The following is a 27,859-nucleotide window of genomic DNA, read 5'->3' as shown; positions in this document are numbered from 1 at the left end:
GGGGCTCATGTAGACAAGGCCTATATGAGACAGGCTTCTCTGGGTGACCAAGATCAGTCAGGCTCTTCCACTGAGGCCTCAAACGTTCCCTGACTCAATCTGACAGACACAAAAGAAATGCCACAAAGATGAGTACTACACCTCACTTCACTTGGCCAACGCCATAAAGAGGTGCAGGAGCAGATTGTGCTGGCCATAGAAACAGGCAGGAAAAAAAATCTAAAAAGACAGGATTGTATTTATGGTTCGTCTGATTTGCAGGAGTAACTGTTCCCTTCACCTCAGGCCTTGCCCCATCCCACCTCTTCATGCTCCTACCCTGCCTCCTCCTTGTCACAACGCCACCTAATGGTGTCCGGGGGAGCAGAATAATGCAGCTCTTTTCCCCAACTGCTGGCCACAGCACTCCACTTCCCAACTGTGAGTTGCAAGGGGGTCCTGACCTTCTTCCGTGTGATGTGATCAGCAATCGAGGAGTGGAGCCATGTTGCTGTTTTTGCCTGGTGACTGAGGGTGAATGGGGGGGCTTGATCCATGCTGAGGGTGCCAGCCTCCCACCTGCTAGTCCTCTGGACCTCCCAGAGACTCTGACCCTTTGTCACTCCTGCCCACTATGTTTGGGAAGGCACATGGACGCTTAAACACTTCTCATACATCACCAGGACTTGCTTGGTTGTTTTTTTTAATTTTTCAAAGACTGAACAAGATGCATAGACAACAGACAACTAGGAAAGAAATAAATACAATGAAAATTCAGTAGCCTCCTCTGAATTATATAACTTGCTGCCTGGAATTAATCCAGTGCCTTCCCTAGAACCTCTACCCTGCCACAGAAAGCATTATGTGGACATGAAATGAAAAATGAGCACTATCTGAGTTACAGTACATTGCACAAGCAAACTGGATCAGAAAAATTGGACTACTCCAGCAATAAAGCCCCAGCACTTAGCAAAAACTGACACTGTATTTGATTAAGCATTGAATAATCAAAACTCTTATTGGGAAAATGTACCCTACAGATGAAACACAGTTTGTACTCTGTGAAAGAAGCTGATTTAAAAATTAACTAATTTGTGAATATCACCTTACAGTTCTTGTATTGGCTTCTTGTCTAAGTTCCTTAATGTACTGGTTATCTGCTCACTTTCAGGTAGCAATGCTGCCCATATATGGGGAAGCCAAGTATTTGTAATTGTTCCAGGGTTAGCTGCCTTTAGGCCCTGATGATCTCTTTGATCACATCCCTGAGCATGTAAGTCTTCAGCCTTTACCTGATTCCATAATCCCCCACCCTTCTGACATATTGACTATGATTACTCAGCATAGCCGACTGAGTTCAACCTCTGCAATTCATCTCTTCAGGAGCTGTGACCAGTGGTTAAGACAGAGAGCAGGCAGCCTTTCCAGAACTAAGTGTTGTTGAATCCAAACAGTAGGAACACAACAAAGCACAAGAGTTCAAATGGCAGATCTATGTGCATGGCTATCTTTCCAAGGATCACCAACCTCTGGAAGTTTCTGAAGGCCCAAATACTTTGACTCCTGCCAGGCTGATCAGGAGGGTACCCACATGGAGAGAATGTGTTGCTGTCCCACTAGTTTCCGAAAACCCTACCCTTAAATTAAATAACATATGTTTATAGTAAATACAGGGGCACCAACAGCCATTGCAAGCCCCAGGGAAAGATGGGTGGTTCCGTGCCCGAGAAGGGATGGGGACAAGCGCAGAATGGGTGGGACCAAGGGCAGTTAGCTCTCGGTGCTGTCTGGACTGCTGTGCTGGGCTGCACCCCACTCCCTCATAGCTGTGCACAGCCGGAGCGGCGTTTCTGCGGCACTGTATGAGGCCTGCCATTCCAGCTCCTGCTGCTGCTGCCAAAGTAGCAGTGGATGGAGCTCCATGCCCTGGGGCAACTGCTCCCTTTGACCCCTGTTGGCAGGCCTGAGAAAGCATTTCACTAACCCAGTACAGTATATGGTAGCTATCTCACTAAACAGATATTCAGTAGAGCCCAGGCAGCTGAGAGAGGAGCATCTGGACCATGTCCCAGCCACCGTGTGACCTGAGAGGAGAAGAAGAAGATAAATCAGCGGGAGAAGGAATTATTGCTTCTTTCCCACTTTCCATAGAGTACCATGGCCCTTGCTGTACATTATTCATAAACTATTACAACTCAGCCTCAGGGCCTTCAAAACTGTATTTTGGGTTGCCAGTCATAGAACTGATACACTCAGATTTGTGATAAGACTTGCAGCTTCAGAACTGGGCTGGTCAGCCATCAATGGACTCACAAATAGGAGAATGACATGAAGATGTCCTACTTGTTATCCAGTGACTGCCAAGAGAGAGACTCTTAGATTAAAAAGAGCTGGAAGACTTTGTAATGTGTACAGCTCAAAAAGAAAAAGAGAAAACAACTGGTAGTCCTAAATACAATGATGTTGCAATGGGGGAAAAGGAGTAGAATATCATCCCTGAAAAATATAAGACATGAAAAGAGAATCTACAACCTTCCTGAGAGAATGTGGGTTTTTTGTTAAGGGTTTTTTGTTTTGTTTTGTTTTGTTTGTTTGTTCTTAATTCTATCGTTACCTGCTTTCATGTGATAGATAAAGGCTGAGATATAGCATAGTTTTTTGTTTCATAATGCCAAGTGGCTGTATACTAATTGTATCGGTTCAGCTGTTGGTTTCTAATCAGAAATTGTACGAAACTGAGTATCACTCAAGGTAGGATGTTTAATAACCTATTTCTCATACAACACGTGTTGGTAAAGAACTCTTGGCACTGCTTCTCTTTTCTCTCTATTAAGAATGCTCGCCACCTTATGTGTACAGAAAGAATAGCAGGAGCACCACCTGAACCATAAATTAAAGCCTTTTAACGAGCGTAACTTTTAAATTTTCAGTAATGGAAAACAAACTGAGGCATTCAATTTTGTTAAAAGCTTTTCCTTCAGATAAGGAAAGGGCAGCCACCAAGCTATCAAACAAATCTGTAACAGCACTTGCCTTAACCAGTTATTTATACTTGACAAGATTAATTTCCACTCAGTTTCTATTACCTACCTGACCCACTAGAATGGGCCTTGCTTAAGGTGAGTTGCTTAGAAACATAAGGCTATCAACAGACAGCTAGGGTTCAGTCTTGTGCTCCCCACTGGTGAATACGGAGGAAGGAGCTTCGTTCAGATGTTATGGGTTCGTTCCAATTTCCACTGAAGTAAAAAGAAAAGCCTCCAACTGACTTTAATGGGCTCTGGGTCAAGTTTTTATTGTGCAGAAAGCAACTCAATGTCATGCAATATTGTTACATTCCTAAAATCTGTACCCCTGTTTTTACCACAGAAATCTTGGGGTGACTTCGGTGGGCAGCGGAGGCCACCTCCCCTTGTCATGGAGAAGTAGGGCTCAGTGGGCCACATGCCGGCTGCTGCTCTGGCTGAATGGTGAATGTGGGAGAGTGGGGGGAGGAGGGGAGGTGATTCCCTGCTGCTGCCACCTGTCCTGGGTAATTCTCTCCCCTCCCATCCATAGGACAGCTGGGGTGGCCAATGTGGAGCCCCAGAAGCATGGGGCCTGAAGCAGCTACCCCACTTCATCCTATGGACGGGACAGCTCTGCAAGCCGATGACTTCAAATTTACAAATCAAATTTACTCAGCAAATGTTTTGTGTTTCTGTCAGTGGTTAAAGTAACTTAAATTTCTAAAAAGTACTGTCATATCATAACCCCCCCAATGGAACAGGAGTGGGAAATGGGGTCACAGCAGGTGGTGTCTGCGGGGCTAGCTGAAACACACTCACCTTTCCTTCAACTCCTGATTAGTTATCCACTCACATGCTCCGGCTTAAACTGTTCTTGTTTTCATTACAACTTGTACTTGACGGTACGCTGAAAGTCTTTGGGCCAGGGCAGCTTTTCAAAGCTGTAAGGAACAGTATTGTATCATGTCTGTACTGCACAAAGATTAAGAATAAGGAAATGAGCTTTGTTCCCATATTAATCCCTTAATTTGTGAATCTTTTTCATATTCTGGAAGTCACTGGGGTTGCTTTGGTTCACATGAGTGATAATGTGTGACTTGTGACTTAATTTCAATCAAGCCCTTAAACTGAGGGAGAACTTTAGTGGAATACAGGCTCCAACCCAGGGGTGGGAGACCTCTTCTGAGGTCAGGGGCCACTGGTCCACAGAAAAAATAAATTGGGGCACACATACAAGTGAGAAGCAAAGAAAAAAGCACACAGAACAAAACCCAAAACACCTTCAAAGATGTGGACTAGAGCTGTTCTAGACTGGTGTGTGTAGGGTACCACCCCACCCCCAGTTGGCCCCTTTCACCTGTCTGGCTGCCGCTTAATGTAGTTACTCACAAACAGGTGATCATTTTAACCTGTTTAGACATTCAATAATGGATGTAAAAGTAGCCACCCTTCTACAAAAGTATTTTACCACAAGATTACAGAAGGAGATGTCTGAATTGGAATTCACTTACAAGTTTAATGCCTTCAACCTTTGCCTGAAGAGAGATCTTAACTGGCTTAATACATTTCAAGGGAAATTTCCCCATCATTGATATTCACAGCAATGAGACATATCCAACTTAATTTGCTTCATTAATTGGTCTTACCAGTGAAAGGTAACTTCCTTTCAGCCCTCTCCCCCCGCCACCCCTCAGGTATATAGACCCTGGATTCTGTTTTCCACTCCTTTTCAATCTGAAGAAGTGGGTTTTAGCCATGAAAGCTCATGACCTAGTACATTTGTTAGTCTCTAGGATGCCATAGGACTGTTTTTTTATGACTGGATTGAGTAAGAATTTGCTATTTTTAGAGAGAGTTGATATCTACAAAGTAGTGGGAGCTTACTTCTTCAGAGGGATAGAACTGCACATTTTTACAAATTTTGTAAAACCATGTCTTCCCCTTAGGCACCAAACAGAAATCATATTTGCTCTTAAAGCATAAAGTCATTGTGGTATTGTCATTACAGCTCCTCTCAATTATATGCCCTTCTCCTTGCATTTGCTGCAGTTACTTTAGGTTGGAAGAGCTATTACTCTCTACAAAATATTTCTTTTGTCATTTCAGTTCAGGGGATGGTTTGTTTCTCGCCTGCGGAAAAGGCACAAAGAATTTGCCCTAGTATTCATGTACTGGTACTTGTATTCCTCCATGTTTTACTTAGTCCCTTGATACTGCACTGGGCGAAGGGGAGTGACTTTCCTGTGGCATAGGGGAAAGTAAGCCGGTGTTGTGCTCTTACAAGAGATTGGCTGGCTGTTGGTGGAGCTCTGGATGCCACTGGCACTTTGGGTTGCACAGACTCGGTGCACCCAGCTGCAGCCCCGGTGTGTGGGTAGCCTGGCAGCATGATCCCTGCCACCCCAGGTGCTCTTACAACCTCACAGTGTGATCCCTGGCCTGGCTGCTGGTCCTGCTGCCACTGGGTGAGGATCCAGCCCTCCTGCCCTGGCTCTGACTGTGGCCCTGCTGCTGTGAGCCATGGTCCCTGCCCCCAGCCCTGGCTGTGGCCCCGCTGCCATTGTCTGTGGGATCCAGCCCTATCCATGGCTTGGGCCTTGCTGACAGCTGTGAAGGCAGTGCCTTGACAACAGCAGCCCTGAAGTAAGGGTATCAATACCACACCATGCCATCCTTCTACATTTCTGCCTACAGAGCTGGGCTCTCACCCAGAAGCCACCTAAAATTCCCTGTAAGCCATTTAGCTAAGAAAGGGACTGCAAGTGGGGAGAACTGTTCCCAGCCTGGCTCGGCTCAGCTCAGCCTTCCCAGAATTGCTGTGGCCTGGGAAAGACATCCCTCCCCAGACCCAAGTAACAGCTTGCCACCTGTGATTTATAAAGCCTACTTAATTCAAAAACTTGTGGTCAATAGTGATATTAGATTGAGTCCCCTTCATTTAAGAGAGGATGCTGAGATGCAAGGTCTTTTGTGGGGCAAGGGGTGACTTGGGAAAGGTCAGAGTCACTAGTTAGTTCAGCTGGGATTAAAAACAAGATATTACTGGCTGTTGCTGTATGCACATGGACTTTTAAAAAGAGAGTGGTATTAATGCTGCTGGAGTTGATATTGCTAAACCATGGTGACAACCTTGAATACATGAGCTGGATTTAATTCAAAATGAGAACTATAAATGTCTCTTGCTGGTTTCATGCCAATTTAAGAACTGTTTAAATAAAAGGGATGAAGTCCTCATGGAAGGATATGTAAATTTTCCCACTGAGGATTTCATCTAATATTTCAACATGGAGAGCAATGACAAGGTTTTCAACCTGTGTTTAAAAACATGAACCCCTTAGGACTGATAGAAAGGGAAAATACAGAGAAAACTTATGCTCCAGGATAAAGCATGACATCCTTCCCGCCACAACCCCAAAATCTTCACTTGCTCCATCAGCTGTGCCATATAACTTTAAGCAGCTACCAATTACCTACTTCTGGTAAAATTGCTTAAAACAAACTTGGCCGCGCCCTGCTTAATATTCTCAACATTACCTCAGTGTAGTGCAGTGGCTGCTAAAACCCTTGGGTCTAGCCATATGTTACTATTGAGGGCAAGGCTCATTGAGCTACTGCCAGATAGAGATTACACAAAAGCACTCTTAGTTTTCAACTACCTAGATAAAAGAAACAAATCCGCCCATTTGCTGTAATTGCTGTTAAGGAACATTTGCCTGTGAAATGGCTAAGACTCAGAGGACAAGACAAATGCTTATGAGTTTATATTCTGTGCAAGGTCAGTGTGCACAAACTTGTCACAGTAATGGATATGTTGAGGGTATCTATTAATAATGTACCTAAAGATTACCTGGATTTCCAGAAGTGATACTGCAGCAAAAAGTGAATATTAGGGAGATCAGAGGCCAGTAGCAGGGATAGAGGGAGGTGATAATCAAAACTCAAGATACTAATTCATTTATACATGCAGTCTACAGAAATGAAAATGCAATTTGTACTGAAAATGAAGAATTCAACTTCAATATCAGCCACTAAGATATCTAGCAAGATATTATTCATATGTAAATATCTGATCTGTGCATAAAGGCTATCGTATATAAGAAGTTCTGAGAGGCAATCAGCTTTTTTGCACACTCCCTTCACTTCACCATTCCTTCAGAGCACTCCTGAAATCGTAACATTTTACTACTAAGCATATAATTCTTTCCACATTTGAATAATACTACAAGATTACAAACATTTTCCCCTCTAGAGGCTGCAATGTTACACTCTATATTGTTATGTTTATGGAATTGCAAAGATATGTTTTATGCAAGATGGGCTGTCAGAGAGATCATTAGAAAGTTCATGATTTACTGAATGGGATAGTCCATATTCCTAACTTTAGGATAATGGAACAATTACTAACTAGGTGTATATTTGGGAGACACCCACCAGACAACAGGACATCAAAATTGAGACCCATTAGAAACAACAACACTCCAAATATACTAATCTCTCTCCTTCCCAAGAGACATCTTGGGAGGTAGGTGTGACTCTATTGGTCAGGTGGGCCTGTCGCATGCTACAAAACACCATTTTGGACTTCTAATAATCTTCTACTAAAAGAAGGCGAGGACAAGACTGGGAAACAAAAGATTCCTACCTTATGTAAATCTTATTTAAAGCTTGGAAGTAAATTGATCAGGGTTCTTCCCTGCCTCTCCACCCAAAGAGACACTGAAACACGCTTGGAAAAAAAGAACCAAACTGAGGGGGAGAAGAGTCAGGCCCAAGCTGGAAGGCATTCGGTGTGTAAGTAATAATACCTGAAGTTTCAAGCTGCATTTCAATGCAACTGGCTTTCAAGACTTTCTGTAACCTGCCTGCAACTGTACCTAGAATGAGGATTTACAAATTGAAACCAATTTATTTTGTGACTCAAGCATAGTTTACGTTTTATCTTTTTTGCTTAGTTTTCTGTGTTCTGTTTGCTACCTCTTTTAACATTTAAAATCCACCTTTTGCAGTCAATAAACTTATGAATTATATAACCCAATTCGTACAATTCATAACGGGGCAAGAGGATAACAGACTATGCACACCTTCCTCCACATTGAGGGAGGAGCTGGATTTCATAATATACCATTGGGCCTGTACTACAAGGGAGGTGGATACCTGAGAGCTGGGGCAACTCCTTTAAGCTAACTCTTCTCAGAGGTGATCAGTGTCCATCATTCTGTGATTGAGTGTAGCTCTGCCTGTGTGTGCAATGCAGGAAGTTTAACAGCCTGACACAGCAAGACAGGCAGAGATGGGGCCCAGGTTACCACAACAGGTAGGCTCAGAAGTATCTCAGCATATTAGGTGAAATCCCAAGAGGCAGCAATCCGTCACAGGGGCTTCCTAATATGGTGAGATATAATACTCATAGAATCCCAAGTTTTCTTTCAGTCATAATTGTATTTTCCTTAAGAAGCCCTGTGGCACATTATAGACTAACAGATATTTTGGAGCATAAGCTTTCATGTGCAAAGACACGCTTCATCAGATTCATAAGTGGGGACTTCTTGCGGTTTTTGAAGAAACAGACTAACTTGGCTATCCCTCTGATACTTGTATTTTTACTATTCACAGTAATGGAAAATTTTATAAATTTCCATAGATGGTCATTTGCCACACTGAAAACCCCACACTCTTCCACAGACTTCACAGCAATGGATACAGGGTTGTATATGCCTATGCTTATTTCCCTGAAGTGCGCTGTGGGACAGATGCTTTCATTTCCTTTTCTCTTTAGGAAGATAGGTTATTCTGTTAACTCCTTTCTTATAACTTTTATGGAGCCCAAGACTGTAAGACCCAAGTCAGTGTTTTAAAATGCTGAGTCAAGGAAAACCAATTCTGAGATTGCTAATGGGGAAATAAATTACATCCAAAAACTGACTGCTCACTTTACAGTAGGTACAAATTACTCACCCATTTGTTTTAGGCACCACAAATGTTATGAGCAATAAAGAAGATTATCTGGAGATTTTCCAGCTGCTTAAATTTCCTGACTTATGACTTTAATGGATATCAAAGGTGGAAGAAAGGCTTTACAGAATTTTAGAATGACATTTTGCAAAATACATAGACATTTTGCCTCAGTTGCCTTAGCGTAACAGTGTATTAAATGTGTTTTGTTAAAACATATTTAATGTAGAGTTGTTTTAATGGGCTTGGTATAATAATACTTCATCATCATCATCAACAACCAGGGGCTCAGAGCCCGTTGGTGTCCAGTGCCCCCCTCACTATTTCCTTCCATCTTTCCCTGTCCAGTGCAGAGTGGCTTAGTTTCTGTAGACTAGCTCCGCACCAATCTACTATATCATCTACCCATTCTCTGTGGGGTCTGCCTCTCCTATCTGAATTGTTCATTTTGCCTAATACCAGGGTCTTGACTTTTCACTCGTTGTTCATTCTGCAGATATGCCCGAATAGCTGTAACTTCCACTGTATAAACCTCTGCAGTAGGTTCTCTTTTGGCTGTATCTTCCTATACAATTTTTCACTGGTGACCTTCTGCATCCATCCTATTCTCAGGATCTTTCTGTAACAACTCCTCTCAAACGCCAATATTGTTCTCTTCGAATCTTTCATTATCACCCATGTGTCACATCTGTAAAACATGCTGCTGAACACACACATTTTGAAGACACTCAGCTTCATTCCTAAACTAATTGCTTTGCTTTTCCAGATCTTTCCATCACCTTCAAACTCGCTCTTGCTTTTACTATTCTAGTCGCTATTTCCTTCTTACAATCTAGATCATATGTCATATTGCTCCCCAGATACATGAACTTCTGTACATTCTCTAGTTCAATACCATCTATGCTGATCTCCCTTCCTATTTTGTTATCTCCAAATGCTATTGTCTTCATTTTATTGATGTTCATAATCAATCCATACTGCTTCCCTTCCTCATTTAACACCTGCACCGCTCTTGCTAGCTTCTCTTCATCTTCCTCGATATAATAATACTTGGCCTTTACAAAATTTTCCGAAATGTACTAATATTGACTAATCTTTATAATTCACCTGATAAATAAGTAAAGAAAGTACCACCCTTGTTTTACAAGAAGTTGCCTAGACTTGCAGCATCCAATATGGTCGCTATTCACCACATATGGTGAATAGGACATGGTGTTGTGGTGAATACTGCTCCTCCTGAGAGCTGCACGTGGTGAATGCCATCTGCTTGCTCCGCGCACGCACCTCACTGCTTGGTGGGAGAAGGGCATGACTACAGCAGTGGCAGCCCTGAAGGCTGCTCCAATGGCTCTGGTGAGATGCTGGCATTTAGAATGGAGGGGTTGGGGGTGCCTGGTTCTGGGGGAGGGCATTTAGTCGCAGGGGACAGCTGGGGTGCCTGGCTCTGGAGGGGTATGTATTTGTGGGGAGCTGGGAATGCCTGGCTCTGGGGAAGGACATTCAGTTAGAGTGGGAGGGGGGCTGTGGAAAATATAGAAAGCCATGACCACCACAAATGTGGCCATCTTTAAATTCCTGTTGGACACCACCAGTCTAGACAGATTGTGTAATCTCCATTTGTTGGAGATTTTAAATAACAGGTTAGAGAAACACCTGTTCAGGGATGGTTTACATTAAAATAAAAACAACAAAACCAGTCCTGCCATGAGTGCAGAGGTCAGGAGTAGATGACCTTTTGAGATCCATTCCAGTCCTATGATTCTAAGTGGAGGTACGGGAATTAAGAGCAGTTGATTACTCAGTGAACATAGCAAAACAGGATTACAACAAAGGATTTTTAGTTCCTAGTTCCTGTTTTAATTCATCTGTCCATCCTGTCTCTTTAGACCAGTCTAAATTTAACATCTTAATCCAATTTCTACTAAAACCTTTAATTTAGTAGCATAAAATTTAACACTGCCTTCTGGCTCTTTACCTTTATTTCCATTTTCCCTAGCATTTCTAGCCATATGCTAACAGTGCTTTTCAAATATTTTGTGGTTTTGCATCTTAAATCTTCTGAATTTATTTTTTGTCTAGTTGATCAGATGGCTGTCCTAGAATCCATTTACAATCTGGCATTTACAACATTGTGAGAAATTTTACATCAATATGCATATTTCTTTAAACAAGAAATTTTTATGACATATTTCCAGTCATTATAGTGGGGTTTTGGTTTTTTTTTGTTTTTTTTTTGGGGGGGGGGGCAATGCAACAAGTTTTCTGTTGAATGGCTGCTGTTCTCCAGTCACCAGTGCTATGATTTATCAGTCTCGTCTTTCACTCTCTCCGATACACAGCTATGTTTTTACTGCAACCAATCCCAGTTGTGAATATGGTAAACAGAGAAATTTTTCTTCTCCTTTCCATCTTTAGAATGTCAACAACTGCTGGTCACTGCCAAAATAGCTGTTTCTGATATTTTCAAAAGTGCCAGAGAAATTTACAAACAGAAGTGTCACTTGCAAAAAAAGACTGTAATAGGATGATTTGCCCTTGAGTTGGAGAGCCTGAGCGACATGAAGTCAACTCTGATTACCCTAGGAGATTTCCTTGAGGGGACTCAAGCAATTTCCTATAAAGAGCAGACGGCAGCTCTACTCAGGGGACAGCCTAAGGTGGTGTAGTGAGACTGCAGCTACTGAGAGGCCTCTACTGGAAACACTGTGAGGGCAGGGGTACAGATTCTCACGGAGTAGGGTAGGGAGTAGTCTGCTAAAACAGGAGAGACTTTGAACAGATCAGGGAAGTTTAGTCTCTATGCCACTGCAGAGAAGATTTGGAGTTGGAACTTCATAAATCAAGCCCTAAATAGGGTTGTTGTGGCTGACTGGAAAACCTCTGATTGGAGTTTAATTAAGGATAGAAAAATGGAAATTGCTGGCAGGGCTGCCATGAGATCACCAGAGGAACTGTGATGTGGCCATTTGTCTATAGTTACTTAAGCAGTTGTCCTACTTCGTGATGACTTTTAATGAGACTTGCCACAGGCGCCAGGTATAAGAGTCAGAGGTAGGCATTGCCTCACCAAACTGCCTGTCTGGCCCCACCCAGACTTTGCTCCTAGAATGTCCTCTGCTTCAGCGCAGTTCCTGGGCTGCACCTTGGCATCAACTGTACTGAGGCGCTAGACATTGGGGCAGTGTACCCTGCCATAGCTGCAGGACTGGAGATGCCAGCCCTCCTCATACTTTGAGGATGGGGTGACAAGCCACCCATCTTCCCTGTTCTGGGAGGCTCATGTGGGCAGCTAGAGGGCTGTCTTGAAGGGAGGGAGGGGGCTTGGGGCAGGTTCTCAGAAGGAAGGGGCAAGATTGGGGCTTGGTTGTGGGTTGTAGACAGCAGCGGTGTGCTGTAACTCTCCTCTCCCCTGCGGAATGGATGCTGCAAGCATGAACTAGAGTTCCAAATTCACATTGTTCTCTTCACACAGGACTACTTTACTATGAACTTGGAACTTCAGACCTGCAGCATCCCTGGGGGGGAGAAGGAATTATAATTTGCCACATCCCTGTAACCTGAATCATCAGCAGCGTAGGCATGGCCTTGGTCTCCTAACTCATTTAGCATTTTCTGAAAATACTACAGCACTATGGGAATCGACTCATGACTTAAGAGTAAAAAGGAGAGTGTCTATTTCAACCTGCCACCCTTGGGAATTAAGTGATCTCCTCTCATCTGACTCTCATTCTGCATCCTTCCTGGCCTCTGTGCTACTTTTCATGGTGTCAACCATGGCATCCATCCCAACCTCCTGCTGGAGGCTCAGAACTGGCTACCTTGGTTTTGGCTCCCATCACCTCTCCTTTTTCACAGCACGCACTGGAGAAATAGTCTGGGGAGTCCTGGGTTCTACTTCCTCCTCCCCCAGACTCCTGCCTGATCTTAGGCCAGTCCCTTAATGACAGAATTTCTAAAACATGTAGGCACCCAAATTTGCAGTTGGACACCTCATGAGTTTCATCCCCTTACTCACTTTGGAAAATCAGATTAAGTGCCTAAATACCTTTGACATTCTGGCCTTAATCTGTGTGCCTCCATGCCCCAGGTGTACAATGGAGAGAAGGGCTCTGCTCTCTCTCACTGAGGGGCAGTGAGAAGAAACAATTTAGCCCTTGGGATGTGCTCAGATGCTTTGGTGCTGGAGGCACGGAAGTCCTAAAGCTCCCACGGCAGCTCTTCTCCACCACGGTAACCCTCGTAATGGGTTGTTTTAACCCTTTCTTTTCACCCACGCCTGCCCCACCCCCTTCGGGAGCCTCAGCGGAGTTGCCCCGTCATTCTGCAGCTTCGCCAGCAGCCCTGCGGCTCCTCAGAGACTCTCACGTTTACGAGGACATGAGCTTTCGCGCGTAACACCCACTTCCTCGGCAGAACGGAGTGGAAAACCGGAATCTGCTGCACGTAGCTCTAGCACCAAGGGCCTGGCTGGCTGTTTGCCCGGAGTCCGCGAGCATCCTGGGGCTACACGTGAGCGTTTGCAGGCAGACCCTTAATTTAATCACCCGCACGTGCCTGTTTGAACCCGCCCCCCCTACGAGCCTAGTAAAGCTTATTGACGCATGCGCTGCAGCACGCACCGGACGGGCCGCTCTCGGGAACTCGCGCCGCACCCCAGGCTGCAGCCAAGCCCCTTGCCGCTCGCGTCAAATCAGTACTTCGCCCATGCGCAGTGGGACAGCGTCTCGGGCGTGCGCATTGAGAGTCAACGCCGCAGCATCCACGGGGAACGGGGGTTCTGTAGACGCATGCGCATTGGTGCGCGGTGAGAGCTGGCGTTAGTGATCGCGAGGTTTGGAGGGTAAGTCTGGGAGTGGAGCCGAATTTGAACGAGGCGAGCGGAGCTGGAACGCCTTGGTCGGGGCGCCGGCCAGGTATAGCTGGGACAGGCCCTTGGGGAGGGCGATCGCTCGCCGGGCCGGTTCGGTTCGGTTCGGTTGCGCTACCCCGGTCTGGGCCGTTCCTCCGGTGGGCGGGGGTCGGTGTTGGGCTCGCTGGAGGGGCGTATTCCCCGGGCGGGGCCGGCCCGCCGTTCGCCCCCGGGTGTACCTACTATCACCCAACGTGTGTGCCCCCAAGTGCTCCTTACTCAGGGTCTGCGCTGGGTGGGGGTCCCCAGGGAGTTCTCGCCATTGCTTGGTGCGCGGCCGTGTTTACTGCATCCGTGCAAGGAGTTAGTTCCACCAGCTTCTGCGTTCCCAAGCTGGGCACCCGGGAAATGAGCAATGTCCGACTAGGGACCCGCTGTGCCCAGCTGGGTTTAAGGATCTGCGTAGCATCTTGGAGGAACTTAAGTCTGCATTGGCCCTTTCTGTGCTGCGATTTGCTGGTTCAGACGTGTGAAAAAAGTCCCCCTTCTGCGAACAGCAGGGGGCAGCGCTGTGGGACCGCCCCTGTCAATAGGCTCCCGGCGCTTTTAGCATCTCCCCTCATGAAGAACTCTCTCCCAGCGCTGGAAAGTGCTGCTGCTCAGCTTGAGAAGCACAGAGAAAGCCTTTGGGTCAAAGGCAGGGGTTAAATCAAGTTCTGTGGGTTAACAACTATTTTAACCATAGGTGAGCTTTCATGGGACAGACCCACTTCTTCAGACCATAGCCATACCAGAACAGACTCAATATTTAAGGCACAGAGAACTGAAAATGATGATTCTCGCCAACAGCTACAGTCTACACTGCAGGAACACCAGTCCTGAAACTTTTCCTTGCAACAAGGCCCACTGCCAGCTTTGTCCACATATCTATTCTGGAGATACCATCACTGGACCTAACCAGGTTATTCACAGAATCACGGGTACATTCTCATGTTCCTCAACTAACGTCATATATGCCACATATGCTAACAATGCCCAGATGCTTTGTACATTGGACAGAGTTCTAACTCCCTTAGACAAAGAGTTAATGGGCACAAAACAGACATAACACTCCAGATCCACACACCAGTTAGTCAACATTTTAATGGAGTGGGCCATTCTGTTAATGACTTAAGAGTTTGCATGTTACTGAAGAAAAATTTTCACACTACGCTTGAAAGGGAGACAGCCGAACTGTCTTTTATATTCAAATTCGGCACATTAACACGTGGTTTGAACTGGGATGGGAATTTTCTGAGTCACTATAGGGGCTCATTTGCATACTTGGCTTAATTTAATTCTTGACACCCCCCCGCCCATTCTGCCCCTTTACTCTCTGATTTGCTCACCTTGATCATTTTTTTTTTTTTTTTTTTTTCCTGATTTGTCCACCTTGATTACTGTTTTTTTGGTTCTCTGTGCCTTAAATATTGAGTCTGTTCTGGTGTGGCTATGGTCTGAAGAAGTGGGTCTGTCCCACGAAAGGTCACCTAATAAATAATTTTGTTAGTCTTTAAAGTGCTACTTGACTGCTTTTTTTGTTTTGATAGTATATAGACTAGCATGGCTCCCTCTCTGTTACTGTGTTATGAACCATAGTGTTTGTCTTCCAATTTTCCCATGCTTCCTTCATTGTTTGTCTTCCAGCTTCACAACAAAAAAAACAGGCAACCTCCTATGAAGTTGAGGAATTTGCAACCTTCATGTTGGTTTAATGTAAATTTTGTGGGGCTTTTCCCAAGAATTTAAAAAAAAAAAAAAAAAAAAAAAAAGGAACCAAACTTGGGGGAGTGGGGTGAGCAACAGAGTCTCTCTTGTGGCATCAGACTTCCAGCTGTGCAAATCTGCAGATATCCAGGGGTGTCTGTGAATGTTGATATCTACAGCTGATTTTTGTGGCTGTGGATGCATACTTTGCAAATTTGTGGATATATACAGGCATTTGCCTTATGGATATGGATATCTGCAGATCATTTTTTCAATAAGGATGCAGATACCAGTTTTGTGTCTGTGAAGAGATCTAATGTACTGATGTCCACAAAGTTAATAAGCAAGGTTAGAATAATTAGATCTGCCCTAAATAACTCTTCTATTTGAGCTATTAGTGTAACTGACAGCAATAGTAGATGTTTGCTGGCAGTAGAGTTGTGGTAGACACTTGGAAATATTGAGTTCTGTTCCTAACTCTGGAAGGGAGCATGCTTTAGTGGACACATTTTTCTGTCCATTTCCTGTAAGCTTGACTAATTCTGCCCAGTCCTAGCTCTATCCCCCTGCTGTTTCTTTGTCCTCAGACTTCTGTACTACAGTCTCCTTCCTTAGTAAGTCCTATGCTCACCCCTCCATATTTCTGGTTTCATATTTCTTGTGCAGCCATTTCCAGCTCGTTTCCAGCTCTGATGTTTCTTGTCTGCCTGCATTCCTTGTTCCCACTATTTTCTAGTTTTCCTTTGCAGACTTCCAATCTATTCTTGTATTCTTCAACTCCTTGTTCCAGTTTCTTTAATCCAGCCAGTCGTAGGGTAGGTCTACATTGCAGAGCAAAGTCGACCTAAGATACACGTCTTTCAGCAATATGAATAGCGTAGGTGGAATCAATGTACCTTAGGTCGAGTTGCTGTGGGATCTCCACTCCAGGGAGTCAACAGTAGAAACTCCCCCATTGACTTCCTTTACACTTCTCATTCTGGTGGAGTACTGGAGTTGACAAGAATGATTGGTGTTTGACTTTGCGGGTCTTCTTTTCAGCCCTAAGCAGAAGGAAGCATAATGAGTCACTCCTTGGCTCTGGCTTTGCAATTCTGTGATTTCATGGATGTAGTACGTTCAATGGATTTGATGTATCCGGTCATGTGTAAACACTCTTGTGGGGATGGTGTATGGTCATGGAGGATGCAGTCTCAGAGACTGTAGCAGTTCAAATCCAGCAAATGTCCACTGAGTGTATGAGAACTACAATTTTTTTTTTCAAAGGCTTCCAACTGGACAAAATTTGGCTGGATTTTTCATGGCTATAGGAATGTACCTTTTGCCAACATGTGTGCCACCCCTTTTCTAATTTCAAGTCCCTATTGCATAACACTGAGAATTTGTTTCCATTAACCTTGTTAATCAGAAATTAACATTGTTCTCAGAAATGCTTGAATTATTTTTACTGAAGTATTAGAGGTTGAGAGGTGGGGTGGAGGGGAGAGGAAAAAGAAGAAAAAAAAAAAGAAACAGCCAGGGGTAGACACATGCAGCCAAAGCAGTTAGTTTGATAAAGTTACAAGCAAATGAAAAAAACAGGCTCTCATTGTGGAGAGTGTTCAGCAAATATAGTACAGTAAACTTTTTCACATCTGGCAGCCCCAGGACAGGGAGGTTGCTGGATATTCAAATATTCTGGATAATAGAGGTGTACTTAGCAATGCATAATACTAAAGAAAAACAAGATTAGATATTAAGAAACAAAAAACTTATTCTGAGTACTTTATTTACCAACATTTGCATTGTACACTGTAAAGTTTGTATTTGTATTTATTTTCACTATTTTCCATAAGTACAATATGTAACTAAAATGTATGTAAAGTTCAAATGCTGGTTCTGTGTGAGTTCTGGGTAATAGAATGCCAAATATGAAAGTTTACTGTAAAAGGCAGTGCTATCAGCTCTGTGCAGAATACCCTCTTTGTAAGGTAGACTGCTCAATGTGACCTACCTACACTTGCTTTCAGAGAGCTTAAATGTGGGGTAACTTGTGCAGTGGTGCTCAACCAGGGGTATACAGAGATTTTTCTGAGGGTACATCAACTCATCTAGGTATTTGCATAGTTTTACAATAGGCTACATAAAAGACACTATTGAAGTCAATACAAACTAAAATTTCATATGATAATGACTTCTGTTCTAGATACTATTATATACTAAAATGTGAGTACAATATTTATATTTCAATTGAATCATAAAATGCTAGACTGATTTAGTTTCTAATTGATACTACAAAGGAGAAGTTAAGCACTTTTTCAGTAATAGTTTGCTGTGACACTTTTGTAGTTTTATGTCTAATCTGGTAAGCAGTTCATTTTTTAGGGAGGTAAAATTTGAAGTATGAAAGACAATTCAACTCCTGAAACGGGTACAGTAGTTTTGAAAGGTTGAGAGTCATTGTTCTAAAGCAGCAACCTCCAACTGACTTTCTGTGAGTTTTTGGCTTCCAGGTTAATAAAGCACTTTGGAAAATTTTACTGGCCTTGAGAGGCTGGGAAGTTTGTTTGCTGACAACAGCAGTTGTTGTGAGAGGTAAAGCTCTTCTTTGACTCTTCTGCAGGGAGTTTCGCCTCTTGTCAAATTGAAGAAACTGGCTGTAACAGCTGATGAGTATTGCTTATTGTAAGTAGAGGTGGTATGCAACAATCAGAAGGAAGTTTGACTTCACATTGTGTCACATTATTGCTATTAAGAATAAAAAATCAATATGTGTATGGGTCCCATCAGTCTTGCATTAAGGTTTTCAGATTCAGAGCTAAAAATGTGTTTTTTCTTGAATTGTTTTCAAAGAAGCATTACTTCAGATCAGTAACAGAGAGGGAGCCATGCTTGTCTATATACTATCAAAACAAAAAGCAGTCAACTAGCACTTTAAAGACTAGCAAAGTAATTTTGCTAGTCTTTAAAGTGCTACCTGACTGCTTTTTGTTTTGATACTTCAGATAAGTAACTTCACAAAATTTTTGCTCAGCTTCTGAGAGTCTGGGGAAGGAATTGGGCTGAAAATTTTAGCCACAGAGCTTTAAAAAAGCCAGTGAAGTGTGGGGGGAAGTGAAAGAGGTGGGGGCTTTTATTTAAAAATGAGTTCAGTTGTGGTGGCTGTGAAAACTGATGCACTGCTCCCTTCTGTTGCTCAGTGCACTGCCATGTAGCTGCTAAATAGTATTTATAAGATCCTCATTGCTTCTGTTACTCTGAACCTTGGGTTTGTATTTATTGACTAACTATAAAGGTATTTTAACATGATTGTGAGTATTTTAGTTAACCTGATGTGTTTAAATATGGTTTAATATAGACAGTGACTTTAATGTGTAACATTTTTGTAGCAGGTCAGGTAAAGTTCTTGCAGCTGTGAATGGCAGCTTAAATGATAAACATGCAGGTCACTGTCCATTCTGTTCTGTTCTCCTAAATAGCGGTAAAAGCTAACAGTTCTTCCTCTGCCCAGCAGTGGATGCTATGGCAACTGAAGCTCTCATGAAGTTGTTACCTCTAAAATACTTTAGAATTGTCTTTTGCCCCCCACACCCCAGTCCCCATAACTTTATTTTGAGTGTACTAGATTTTGTTTGCTGGTTGTTCTTTCAGATTCTGAGAGGGGAAGGAGTTAAGGAGGGGGAAGTGTCTTGGAGTCAGGTTGAAATATACAAATTGTGTGCCAAGTAGAGGTGAGCCAGGGATATAGCTTTCTGTTTTCTACTAGTGACCAGGACTAGGCAGAGTCTGTGTCCCTTGGCAGCCTTATGTGGTTTTGCTGTCCCTGTACTAGCTGACAGCTGCCTCAGATGGGATTTGAATGGGATTTGCATTTCCATGGGGTTTCAGTGTAATTTGCATTTTTCAAAAGGCAGCAACAGACCTGAAAGGAGTGCAGAGAAAGTCTGATTATGACCGGTTTTAGCTCTGAGCTGAAACTTTGTTCATATAATTTCAAGTTGTGCATTGAGGGATAAAATCTGAGTAGTTTAATGGACTCATAAAGGTGAGTTAGGAATATTTTTCTCTTTTTTTTAATTTAGAATGTAAGACTGTGTTTTGGGGATAATTTCAAATTGTTTTTTTAACCCCAGGGATAAATCAATAATACAAACTGTTAGTTATAATTCATTTATTAACATTGAACAAGTAACTTGGAAAAAATGATCCTGTTCTTGAGTATAAAATCTGATCAGATATTGTGCCGATTAATAGCAATGCTGCTTAATTTCATTGTAGACTACCTATGTTTCTAGCTAGTCCTCAGTATCCTCCTTTTTTTGAGCCATGAAGAGTCCATAGTGTTAACTACTATGATAATATCTAAAAATCTTACCTTTTAGAATCCTTCTTGTCTATGGCCAGATACAGATTATAAATGCCAAACTTAATAACAAAACACATGTTAAGATGCTGTGCTGATATAGGAAAAATGAGTCCTGTATCTTGTTTTCAATTCTGTCCACAATCCAATTTCTCTACCTCAATTTTTGTACTACTTTTTTGTGTAGTATTTATTTCAGAAGGGGTTCTGTGGCTTGTGTAGGTACTTAAGTTTACAAAATGCAAGAGGAAGGTGATGTAGTAAAATGGAAAGGCAGGTAATTTCAAACTAATACAGGGGAACCTTTTAAAAATAAATTTGTAGATATTGTTGGTACCAGATAGTGAACATTCTTGCTAGAATGCAAAAGGAGAATGACAGGTTTGCCAATAGTGGGTATTTAAAAATAATAGCTTAGAGAAGGGATTCCCAACCAGGGTTATCCATACCCTTGCAATTTGCAGCGTTCTTTGATGGAGTATGTAAGGTTATCTAGATATTTGCCTAGTGTTACAAGTACATAAAAAGCACTAGTGAAGTCATTATAAATTAAAATTTCATATAGTAACTTATTCTGCTCTGTATATTTTCATTCTATTCCATACGTATATGGTAAAGAGAATATTTTTCAGTTATAGTGTGCTGTGACACTTTTTTTGAAATTTTTTTATATCTGATTTTTGAAAGCAAGTAATTTTAGTGAGGTGAACCTTTGGATTTGCAAGACAAATTAGACTCCTGAACAATGTTCAGTAGTTTAGAAAGGTTGAGAGTCTATGATTTTAAAGGGATGAAAAGCTCAGGAGAGACAAGGATTTAGGAAGAAACTTGGGGTATGGATAGGTTATTATGTAAGTCAACTGAAATTTTTCATACTGTCTTGTAGAACATTTGGTAATGACCACTGTTACATACAGGATACTGAACTAGATGAGCCTTGTGATTTGAGTTTACAAATGCTATATTTCCAGGTCTTTGCAGTGGGGGCCCATCAGTAGTTGGTATGTACTTCAGGAAGATGGTGAGGGCTTGTTTGGGAGCTAGGTTTTGATATGGTTGCATGTGTGTTTTTGTTGTAGTGGTGTTGCGCATCTGTACACAATAATTTAGTGTTTTAATGTTTTATTATAAAACAGACTGAAGACCAGGATACCTGATTTTTGTGGTACAAGATATGAAAACAAATGGTTTTTCATTTGTCAACTGTTAATTAATTCTTGGTATGTCAACTTTTGATGCTCTTTCAAATGATTAAACTGTACTTTAACTGGTTAACCATTTAGCCATATGTTTCTTTTATGGTGCTTCTGGCCTATGTTTTCAAAAGCAATTAAGACTAATAACCCTCAGGCTCAGTGAATAAGTAGACTAAGTACGTGAGCCCTTTTAGAAATCCGGTTTGTTCTCATTTACTCGGCCCCAACTGTTCCCAATCCATCCCACCATAAATGTTTGTTTGTCTACAGCACCAACTAAATTTAAAATATACTCAGCACCTAGTCCCGATACCATATATATACCTAAATAACTTCCGTAGAGACAGTGGTGGTATTTTCCTGCTTAACTGATTTCAGAATGAGGGTCTAGGATTGAGCTTTTGTCACAAATAGTTTAGTGTTCAAGGCTGACACTTCAATAGTTGAAGTGGGATCATGCAACAGTATAAAGAATTGAATGTCTTAACCACATTTGAACAGTTACAAAATAAAGTGCCCAAAAGACATTAATTTGGACAGTATTTTCCAAAAAATCAGCTGTTGAGCGCTATATTTTAAACCTAGGGGGGTTCAATTGAACAACAAATGTATTTACAGAGCTGAAATGTATATAGCTGGAACTGATTTGTATTGTATTTCCTTCTATATTGAAGTTTTGACCATCCAGTGGTATTGTACTGTACTGTAATTAGTAATCAGATCTCATCTCAGAATTTTCTAAGCTTTTCTGCTTGTCTACATTGAGAACACAATCTTTCTTTATTTTTGGTTGTAGAGAAATAAGAACCTGCACCGGGTTATTTAAATGCTGTATGATTTAACTAGATCTGAGTAGAATGCCAAAATGGTAAAGAAGCAAAAAAATTAGACTGAGAAATAGTGGAAAGCATACTAAATATCTGTAACACGTGTCTTTGTATATAGCTGAACATTGTCTTTTTTGGGGGCTCTCCAGATTATTGTGAGGGAGGCAACTGCTAGATCCCCCACGCTTAAAGGCCGTGTCTACACGTGCCCCAAACTTCGAAATGGCCACGCAAATGGCCATGCCGAAGTTTACTAATGAAGCGCTGAAATGCATATTCAGCGCTTCATTAGCATGCGGATGGCAGCGGCGCTTCGAAATTGACGCGGCTCATCCAGACGGGGCTCCTTTTCGAAAGGACCCCGCCTACTTCGAAGTCCCCTTATTCCCATGAGCTGATGGGAATAAGGGGACTTCGAAGTAGGCAGGGTCCTTTCGAAAAGGAGCCCCATCTGGACGAGCCGCGTGGCGACGAGCCGCGTCAATTTCGAAGTGCCGCTGCCACCCGCATGCTAATGAAGCGCTGAATATGCATTTCAGTGCTTCATTAGTAAACTTCGAAATGGCCATTTGCGTGGCCATTTCGAAGTTTGGGGCACGTGTAGATGTAGCCAAAGCTTCCAAAGTCTGAACAGAGCCCAGGCATATACCTTATCTTGGTGTCTATGACCATACTTTCAGGATGTAGGTCTTTTGTCTAGCACCCATTCTTGACAGTTAGACCGCAAGACCTGACTGCCTAGTTCTGTTGCTAGCATCCCCTGATCATACCACTGATACTGACCTTGTTCTCTGTGGTTCTCCCACACTCTCTTCTGCTGGACCAGATCCTCTGGTCTCCCCCGGTCAAGGCACAGAGTTTGGGTTACCGCCTCCCTTCAGAGCAATGCAGATGGTGATCTGGTTCAGCTCTGGGAGGATATAGTACAAGGGCACACCACCCAGGAAGCCAACCCCTGAAAGGGATCTGAACCCCAAATAAATTGGGATCTCTCCAAAAGTTTTGCTCATCAGGCAATCTCCCTTTATTGTTTGAAAAGGAGCTGTAAACTAGATTTAAGTGAAAATAGACCACAGTAACTTACTAAATTAAAATGAAAAGAAAATGCATAGCTAGTTATAACTTCACAGCTTCTTACCCTAAATAGCTGTTCTCAAGTCAGGTAGATCAAATTTGAGTTGCTTTTTTCTCTGTTTTGGGTCAACAGTTTTTCATAGTTCATTGTTTCCTCTTCGGCTCTGTCAGGAGGATTCCAGGATAGGCTGAAGACAAAACTGATTGTTTAAATAGACTTTCCTACAGGGCAGCTAGCCTATGTTCTGTAATCCTCCATCCCCATGGAAAAACACTGCATCAGAAAGGCTTTTGGTACTGGGTGGTATAGTCACATACCTTTCTAGTACCAACCGTCTTCTAAATTAAAAGACAAATAAAGCTGTTTAAGAAAAATATTACATTGGTCACCCAGTCATTAGGGTTTGGGCCAGGAATAATGGCTCTCATCAGAACATTTAAAACTATCAACAGACTTACAGTTTGTAGTTCTAATTTCACCTAGAAGAATTATACTTGCAACTAAATAGAATATGCAGATCCAGTAAATAGTAACATTAAAATTGGTAGGTTACAAGAGGTATTTTTCCCTAAGCATCTGAATTTATAGCCGTATGCCAAGTTTTATGAAGAATCAGTTTCCTTATTGCTCCTGAGCTTTCTTTGGGCGAGGGTCAGTTTTCAGGCATTGTTGTCCAGGGTCCTTCTGCAGTACATTTGGCTTTTAACAATGGAGCCACTCCTCTGCTCCTGCCTTAGTCAGCTTACTTTGACCTCTGTTGGTCCTGCTCCTAAGTAGGCCCCGTTTTAAAAAAAATTAAAGAAAAAAGTCAACTTTCATCTCTTCCTCTTCTTCCCCACAACTCCCTTTATGGTGCTGAGTTTTCTCCTTGTGTGTTTCTATCATGAATGGATTCTTGGTCCTGTGTTATTGAACATATAGGTATCAGTGACCTGGGAGCAAAAAATCATATGGGTGACTCAGAAATGAGATGTTTTGTAAACTGTGCTGTATTAGTGACCTGTTTCCTTTCCTGTTAGGATCTCTTGGTAAGCTTTATGCAAACCGACAATATGCATTTACTATGTCTACATTAAAAAGTACACATTCAGGAACAAAGAATATAAGATATAATCACAGGATGGGTCACTCTTTTAGGAAGCTGTACTGCAAACTTACATTCTGCTGATCACAACCAGCAAATGTTTTTCAGTCACAATGCTGTGGCCAAAAGGGCTAATGTGTAAAGAGGGAAATTTCAAGTTAGTAGGGGGGCTATTTTACCTGTGCAGTGAATATGCAGCAGTTCATTAAGCTAATCCTCCACTGCAGCAACTTCAAAGTGTTAAACTTTGAAGTTCCCGCTTGCATCTAGCTGCGGCTCACCAGCCGGTACTTTGAAGTAGCCCGGGCACTTCAAAGTCCCTTTTACTCCTCAAAATTTGTGACAAGCTGCCAAGCCTGTGAGATTTAAGTGACTTTCATCAGAATATATAAAGGCAGGGACACACCCAGCTGCAGTAGGTAAGATGCTGTGATCAGCTCTTCATGGGAATCATCTCACAGTTCCAAGGCGCAGGCCATCCTGTCATGTCCATGTCCATCATCAGCACCCCAGCCTGGGGATAGATTGCTGCTGGTCATGCTGGTTTCCTAGCGAGGGGTTGGTGGGGCTTGGGGACTGCCACCATTCGTTGTGGTGCTTGGGAAGAGGCAACTGCTGGAGGGCTCAGGGCAGAGACCCTGAGCATGAGCATCTTGTGCTGCCTAGAGAACTGTACAGCATAAGTTCATGAAGTCCCCCCTACCCCATGTGGAGAGGAAATGTACAACAGCTTTCTGCCCCAAGGTTTGACTTCTTTACACACTGGTTTTAGAGTAAAAATAAATGTATCAACTGCTCAAGATAGATGTGATGGTCCCTCCTATGCTTTATGAAAATTCACTTAGGACTACAACTCAGAGATGCTTAGGAAAATACCTCAAGTAACTATTGACGCCCCCTCCTTGCCCCATGCTTTATGGCGGGGATGGAGAACACTTGGCTTGCATCTGGAGCTGCATCGTGGTTTGCCTGGATCCAGACCCTGAGGCGTAGGGCTCCTTCTCCTGCATCTGGCCTGCAGTAGGTAGGGGGTGTGGAGCCATGAGCCTCCTGGGGTGGAGACAGGTAAGCAGGGGCTAGATCTGGTCCATGACTTCTGCCTGGTGGGGGCAGGAAGTGGTGCACCCACCACTGCACCCCCTGCCAGGGGGTGGTCCATAACTTGACAATGACACCCTGACTACAACAAAAGGGTGGGACTAATCCTGGGGGCTACTTCCCCTTCTGTGCGGCCTGCCAATGGCCATACTGGTATTTCTGGACAGCATATTGGCAACAATTTGCAATATCTCTGGCTTTGTCACTCCAACAGCCTTGAGACTGGGATGACAGAGGCCATCCCTCAAATTCTTCTTTCATTTTTGTCATGCCCCCAGTGTCTTCACTACCTGAAGTATTTGCTGGTTCCAGGACCTTGTGAAGAGTGTGGCAAACACCCTCCAGATACACATGGAGGTCTACCACTTGTAACATAAGGGTCATGTCTACACTAGCACAAAACTTCAAAATGGCCCTTTTGAAGATTTCTAATGAGGCACTGAAATGCTTATTCAGTGCCTCATTAGCATGCTGCCAGCCGCGGCTCTTTGAAATTGCTGTGTTTCGCTCCCACGTGGCCCATCCAGACAGGGGTCCTTTTCGAAGGGACGCTGGGAACTTTGAAATCCCCTTATTCCTATCAGCAGATAGGATTTGCATGGCCATTTCAAAGATTTCTCTTAGTGTAGATGTAGCCAAGATTCTGGATTTTCTGCACAGAAAATTGCTCCTAGATCCAGCAACACTGACAAATTCCTTCCAAATTGTAAATGGGTGAATAAGAGATTATTTGTGTTTTCCCAGAAACCTAGTATTTTTATTTTTCCCAGTTATACTTAATTGTTTCTTGTGGGATGCTGTAGATGAGGATAAACACTATTAATTTACATCTGCCCAGTAAAATAAAGACAGAAAAGATTAAACCTTTTTGTTCAAAAGGCTTAGTTATCCACAAATCTCCATCACTAAGTATGACTTGACAAATTAAAACAAATTTGCAGCCTTTATTGGCTGTCTTTCACAAGAGCAAAGGGAACATTTTCAGTGGATGTGTAGGCAGTAAAGTTTTAGGGTCAGTTCTACTTCTTGTTCAACCAGTCGTTAAGATTGTTTAAATTTATGGGAGATAATGTTGCATTTATAATATCACCTGGAAATAACATGCATTCACATGAACTTGCTGTAGCTGGCATTACAAGGAATTTATGTGCTAGGCATGATAAATATCTGTACCTCCATGCTTCAGCAACCATTCCAGAGGATGTTTCCATGCTAATAGTGGGTTCTGTTGGATAACAATCCAAAACTTTTCAGTCTAAGATGCGTTCATTTTCATTATCCGAGTCGTATGCTACCAACACGCGGTTGATTTACTCTTTTGGGCGGGGTTAGTTTCTGCAGTTCTTAACTGACGTGTTGCTCTTTGAAGACTTCTGACAACATGTTTCATGCCTCATCCCTCTCAGACTTTGGAAGGCTCTTCAGGTTCTTAAACGTTGGGTTGAATGCTGTCGTCCTCTTTAGAAGTCTTCAACTGGCGCTTTCTTTCTTTAGTAACAACGTCCTTAAAGGGAATGTGTGCTGCGTCTTCGTCCAAGACTGCCACAGCATGAAATGTATGGCAGAATGTGGGTAAAACCAAAGAGCAGGAGACATACGCTTCTCCCCTAAGGAGTTCAGTCACACATATAATAAATGCATTATTATTTAATGAACATCCACAATGTAATTGTGGACTCTGCATTTGTTGGTGCAAGACTAGAAAATGGTTTGAATTCACATCCCAAGTGGAAGAAGCAGCATTAACAGAAATGTCTGGTAAAATGTGTCTGGTTTCTTACTAGAATTTGTTAAACGTTTGTCTGCTCCAGAACAGTAATAAACTTCAAAGCTTGCCTGCTAGTTTCCAGTTCATGTTGGCTGCACAACCACTTGAGGATTAGCCTATTTTTAATCTCTAATTGATTAAATAGTTCACTAGTTTTTAAGTAGCACTTGAGAGTCTTATCACTGCATTTTGTTTTGCCCAAGGCTGGTTGTCCCACTGTTGCAAAGTGGAAGTGTTTAATCTTGCCTTCGTTGTTTTTTATTCTTCAAAATCCACTGCACCAAGACCTTAATTATATTTGAATGGCAAAAAGGAATTTCCATTTCCTTTTAGACAGAAACTAGGTTTTTATGTTGAGCTTTGTTTTTATGTTGACACTAAATTTGTTCACTCATCTTGTATGCACAGACTTCCAAAAGAAGCTGGAAGGAGAAGAGAAAATGGAGACAGAGGCAGTTTCTAATCTTCGTCGACAACTGAAGGAAGCAGAAGATGAGCGAAGAAAGGCAGCACAATATGGCTTGCATATTCTGGAGCAACAAAATGAGATGCAGATCCAATTAGATCAGTTACGGAATGAATTGAGCACTAAAACTGAGGTGAAGTTTTATGTTAATATTTGACTCTACTTAGGTTTGGTGGTTTTTTTTTTTTTTTTTTGCATAACTTCAATATTTTAAATACCTTTTAAGTGACTTAAGTACTTGAATTTTTACAGTTGTAGGAAATAAAGGGGGGCAGTGTTTAAGGAAGCTCTGAAAATGGGAGGGGGCTGCCAGTGTGGTAGACAAACCTGTGTCAACTTGTGGGGAGAGGCTGCAGGCCTGGCAGAGCAGAGATTGTGAGCCCAGGGCTGTGGGGGAAGGCCATCTGGTTACTGAACGTTTTGTACCTGGAGCCAATCCCATGCTTCTTGCTAATGAGGGACTGAGCAT

At 42.6% G+C, this 27,859-nt stretch overlaps 1 protein-coding gene and 1 long non-coding RNA gene across 9 annotated transcripts in view; one reads left to right on the top strand and one right to left on the bottom strand.

Moving 5' to 3' along the window:
• Positions 1-13,641, bottom strand: part of LOC142021258 (uncharacterized) — a 33,355-nt gene extending 19,714 nt beyond the window's left edge. Inside the window, exons 1-4 of one of the 2 annotated variants that reach the window (XR_012647634.1) lie at positions 13,559-13,641; positions 3,807-3,928; positions 3,070-3,218; positions 775-2,063 (exon numbers count right to left, since the gene is read on the bottom strand). This is a non-coding gene — a long non-coding RNA (uncharacterized LOC142021258). Of the gene's footprint in view, positions 1-774; positions 2,064-3,069; positions 3,219-3,806; positions 3,929-13,558 lie in introns of those variants that run through there. The other variant, XR_012647633.1, reaches the window with a different exon arrangement.
• A 128-nt stretch (positions 13,642-13,769) lies between these two features.
• SPDL1 (spindle apparatus coiled-coil protein 1) overlaps positions 13,770-27,859 on the top strand; it is a 48,702-nt gene continuing 34,612 nt past the window's right edge. For 4 of the 7 annotated variants that reach the window (XM_075009529.1, XM_075009527.1, XM_075009528.1 and 1 more), the window contains exons 1-2: positions 19,257-19,558; positions 27,333-27,523. In XM_075009529.1, the coding sequence (XP_074865630.1) occupies positions 27,365-27,523 (159 nt within the window). In that variant the 5' untranslated portion in view covers positions 19,257-19,558; positions 27,333-27,364. Of the gene's footprint in view, positions 13,780-13,823; positions 13,853-14,715; positions 14,769-19,256; positions 19,559-27,332; positions 27,524-27,859 lie in introns of those variants that run through there. The other 3 variants (XM_075009522.1, XM_075009523.1, XM_075009524.1) reach the window with 3 other exon arrangements.

Source organism: Carettochelys insculpta, chromosome 15 (genome assembly GCF_033958435.1).
Source record: "Carettochelys insculpta isolate YL-2023 chromosome 15, ASM3395843v1, whole genome shotgun sequence".
Classification (NCBI taxonomy): domain Eukaryota; kingdom Metazoa; phylum Chordata; order Testudines; family Carettochelyidae; genus Carettochelys; species Carettochelys insculpta.
Note: the sequence above shows the minus strand (reverse complement) of the source record. Positions and strands in the feature narration are given on the sequence as shown.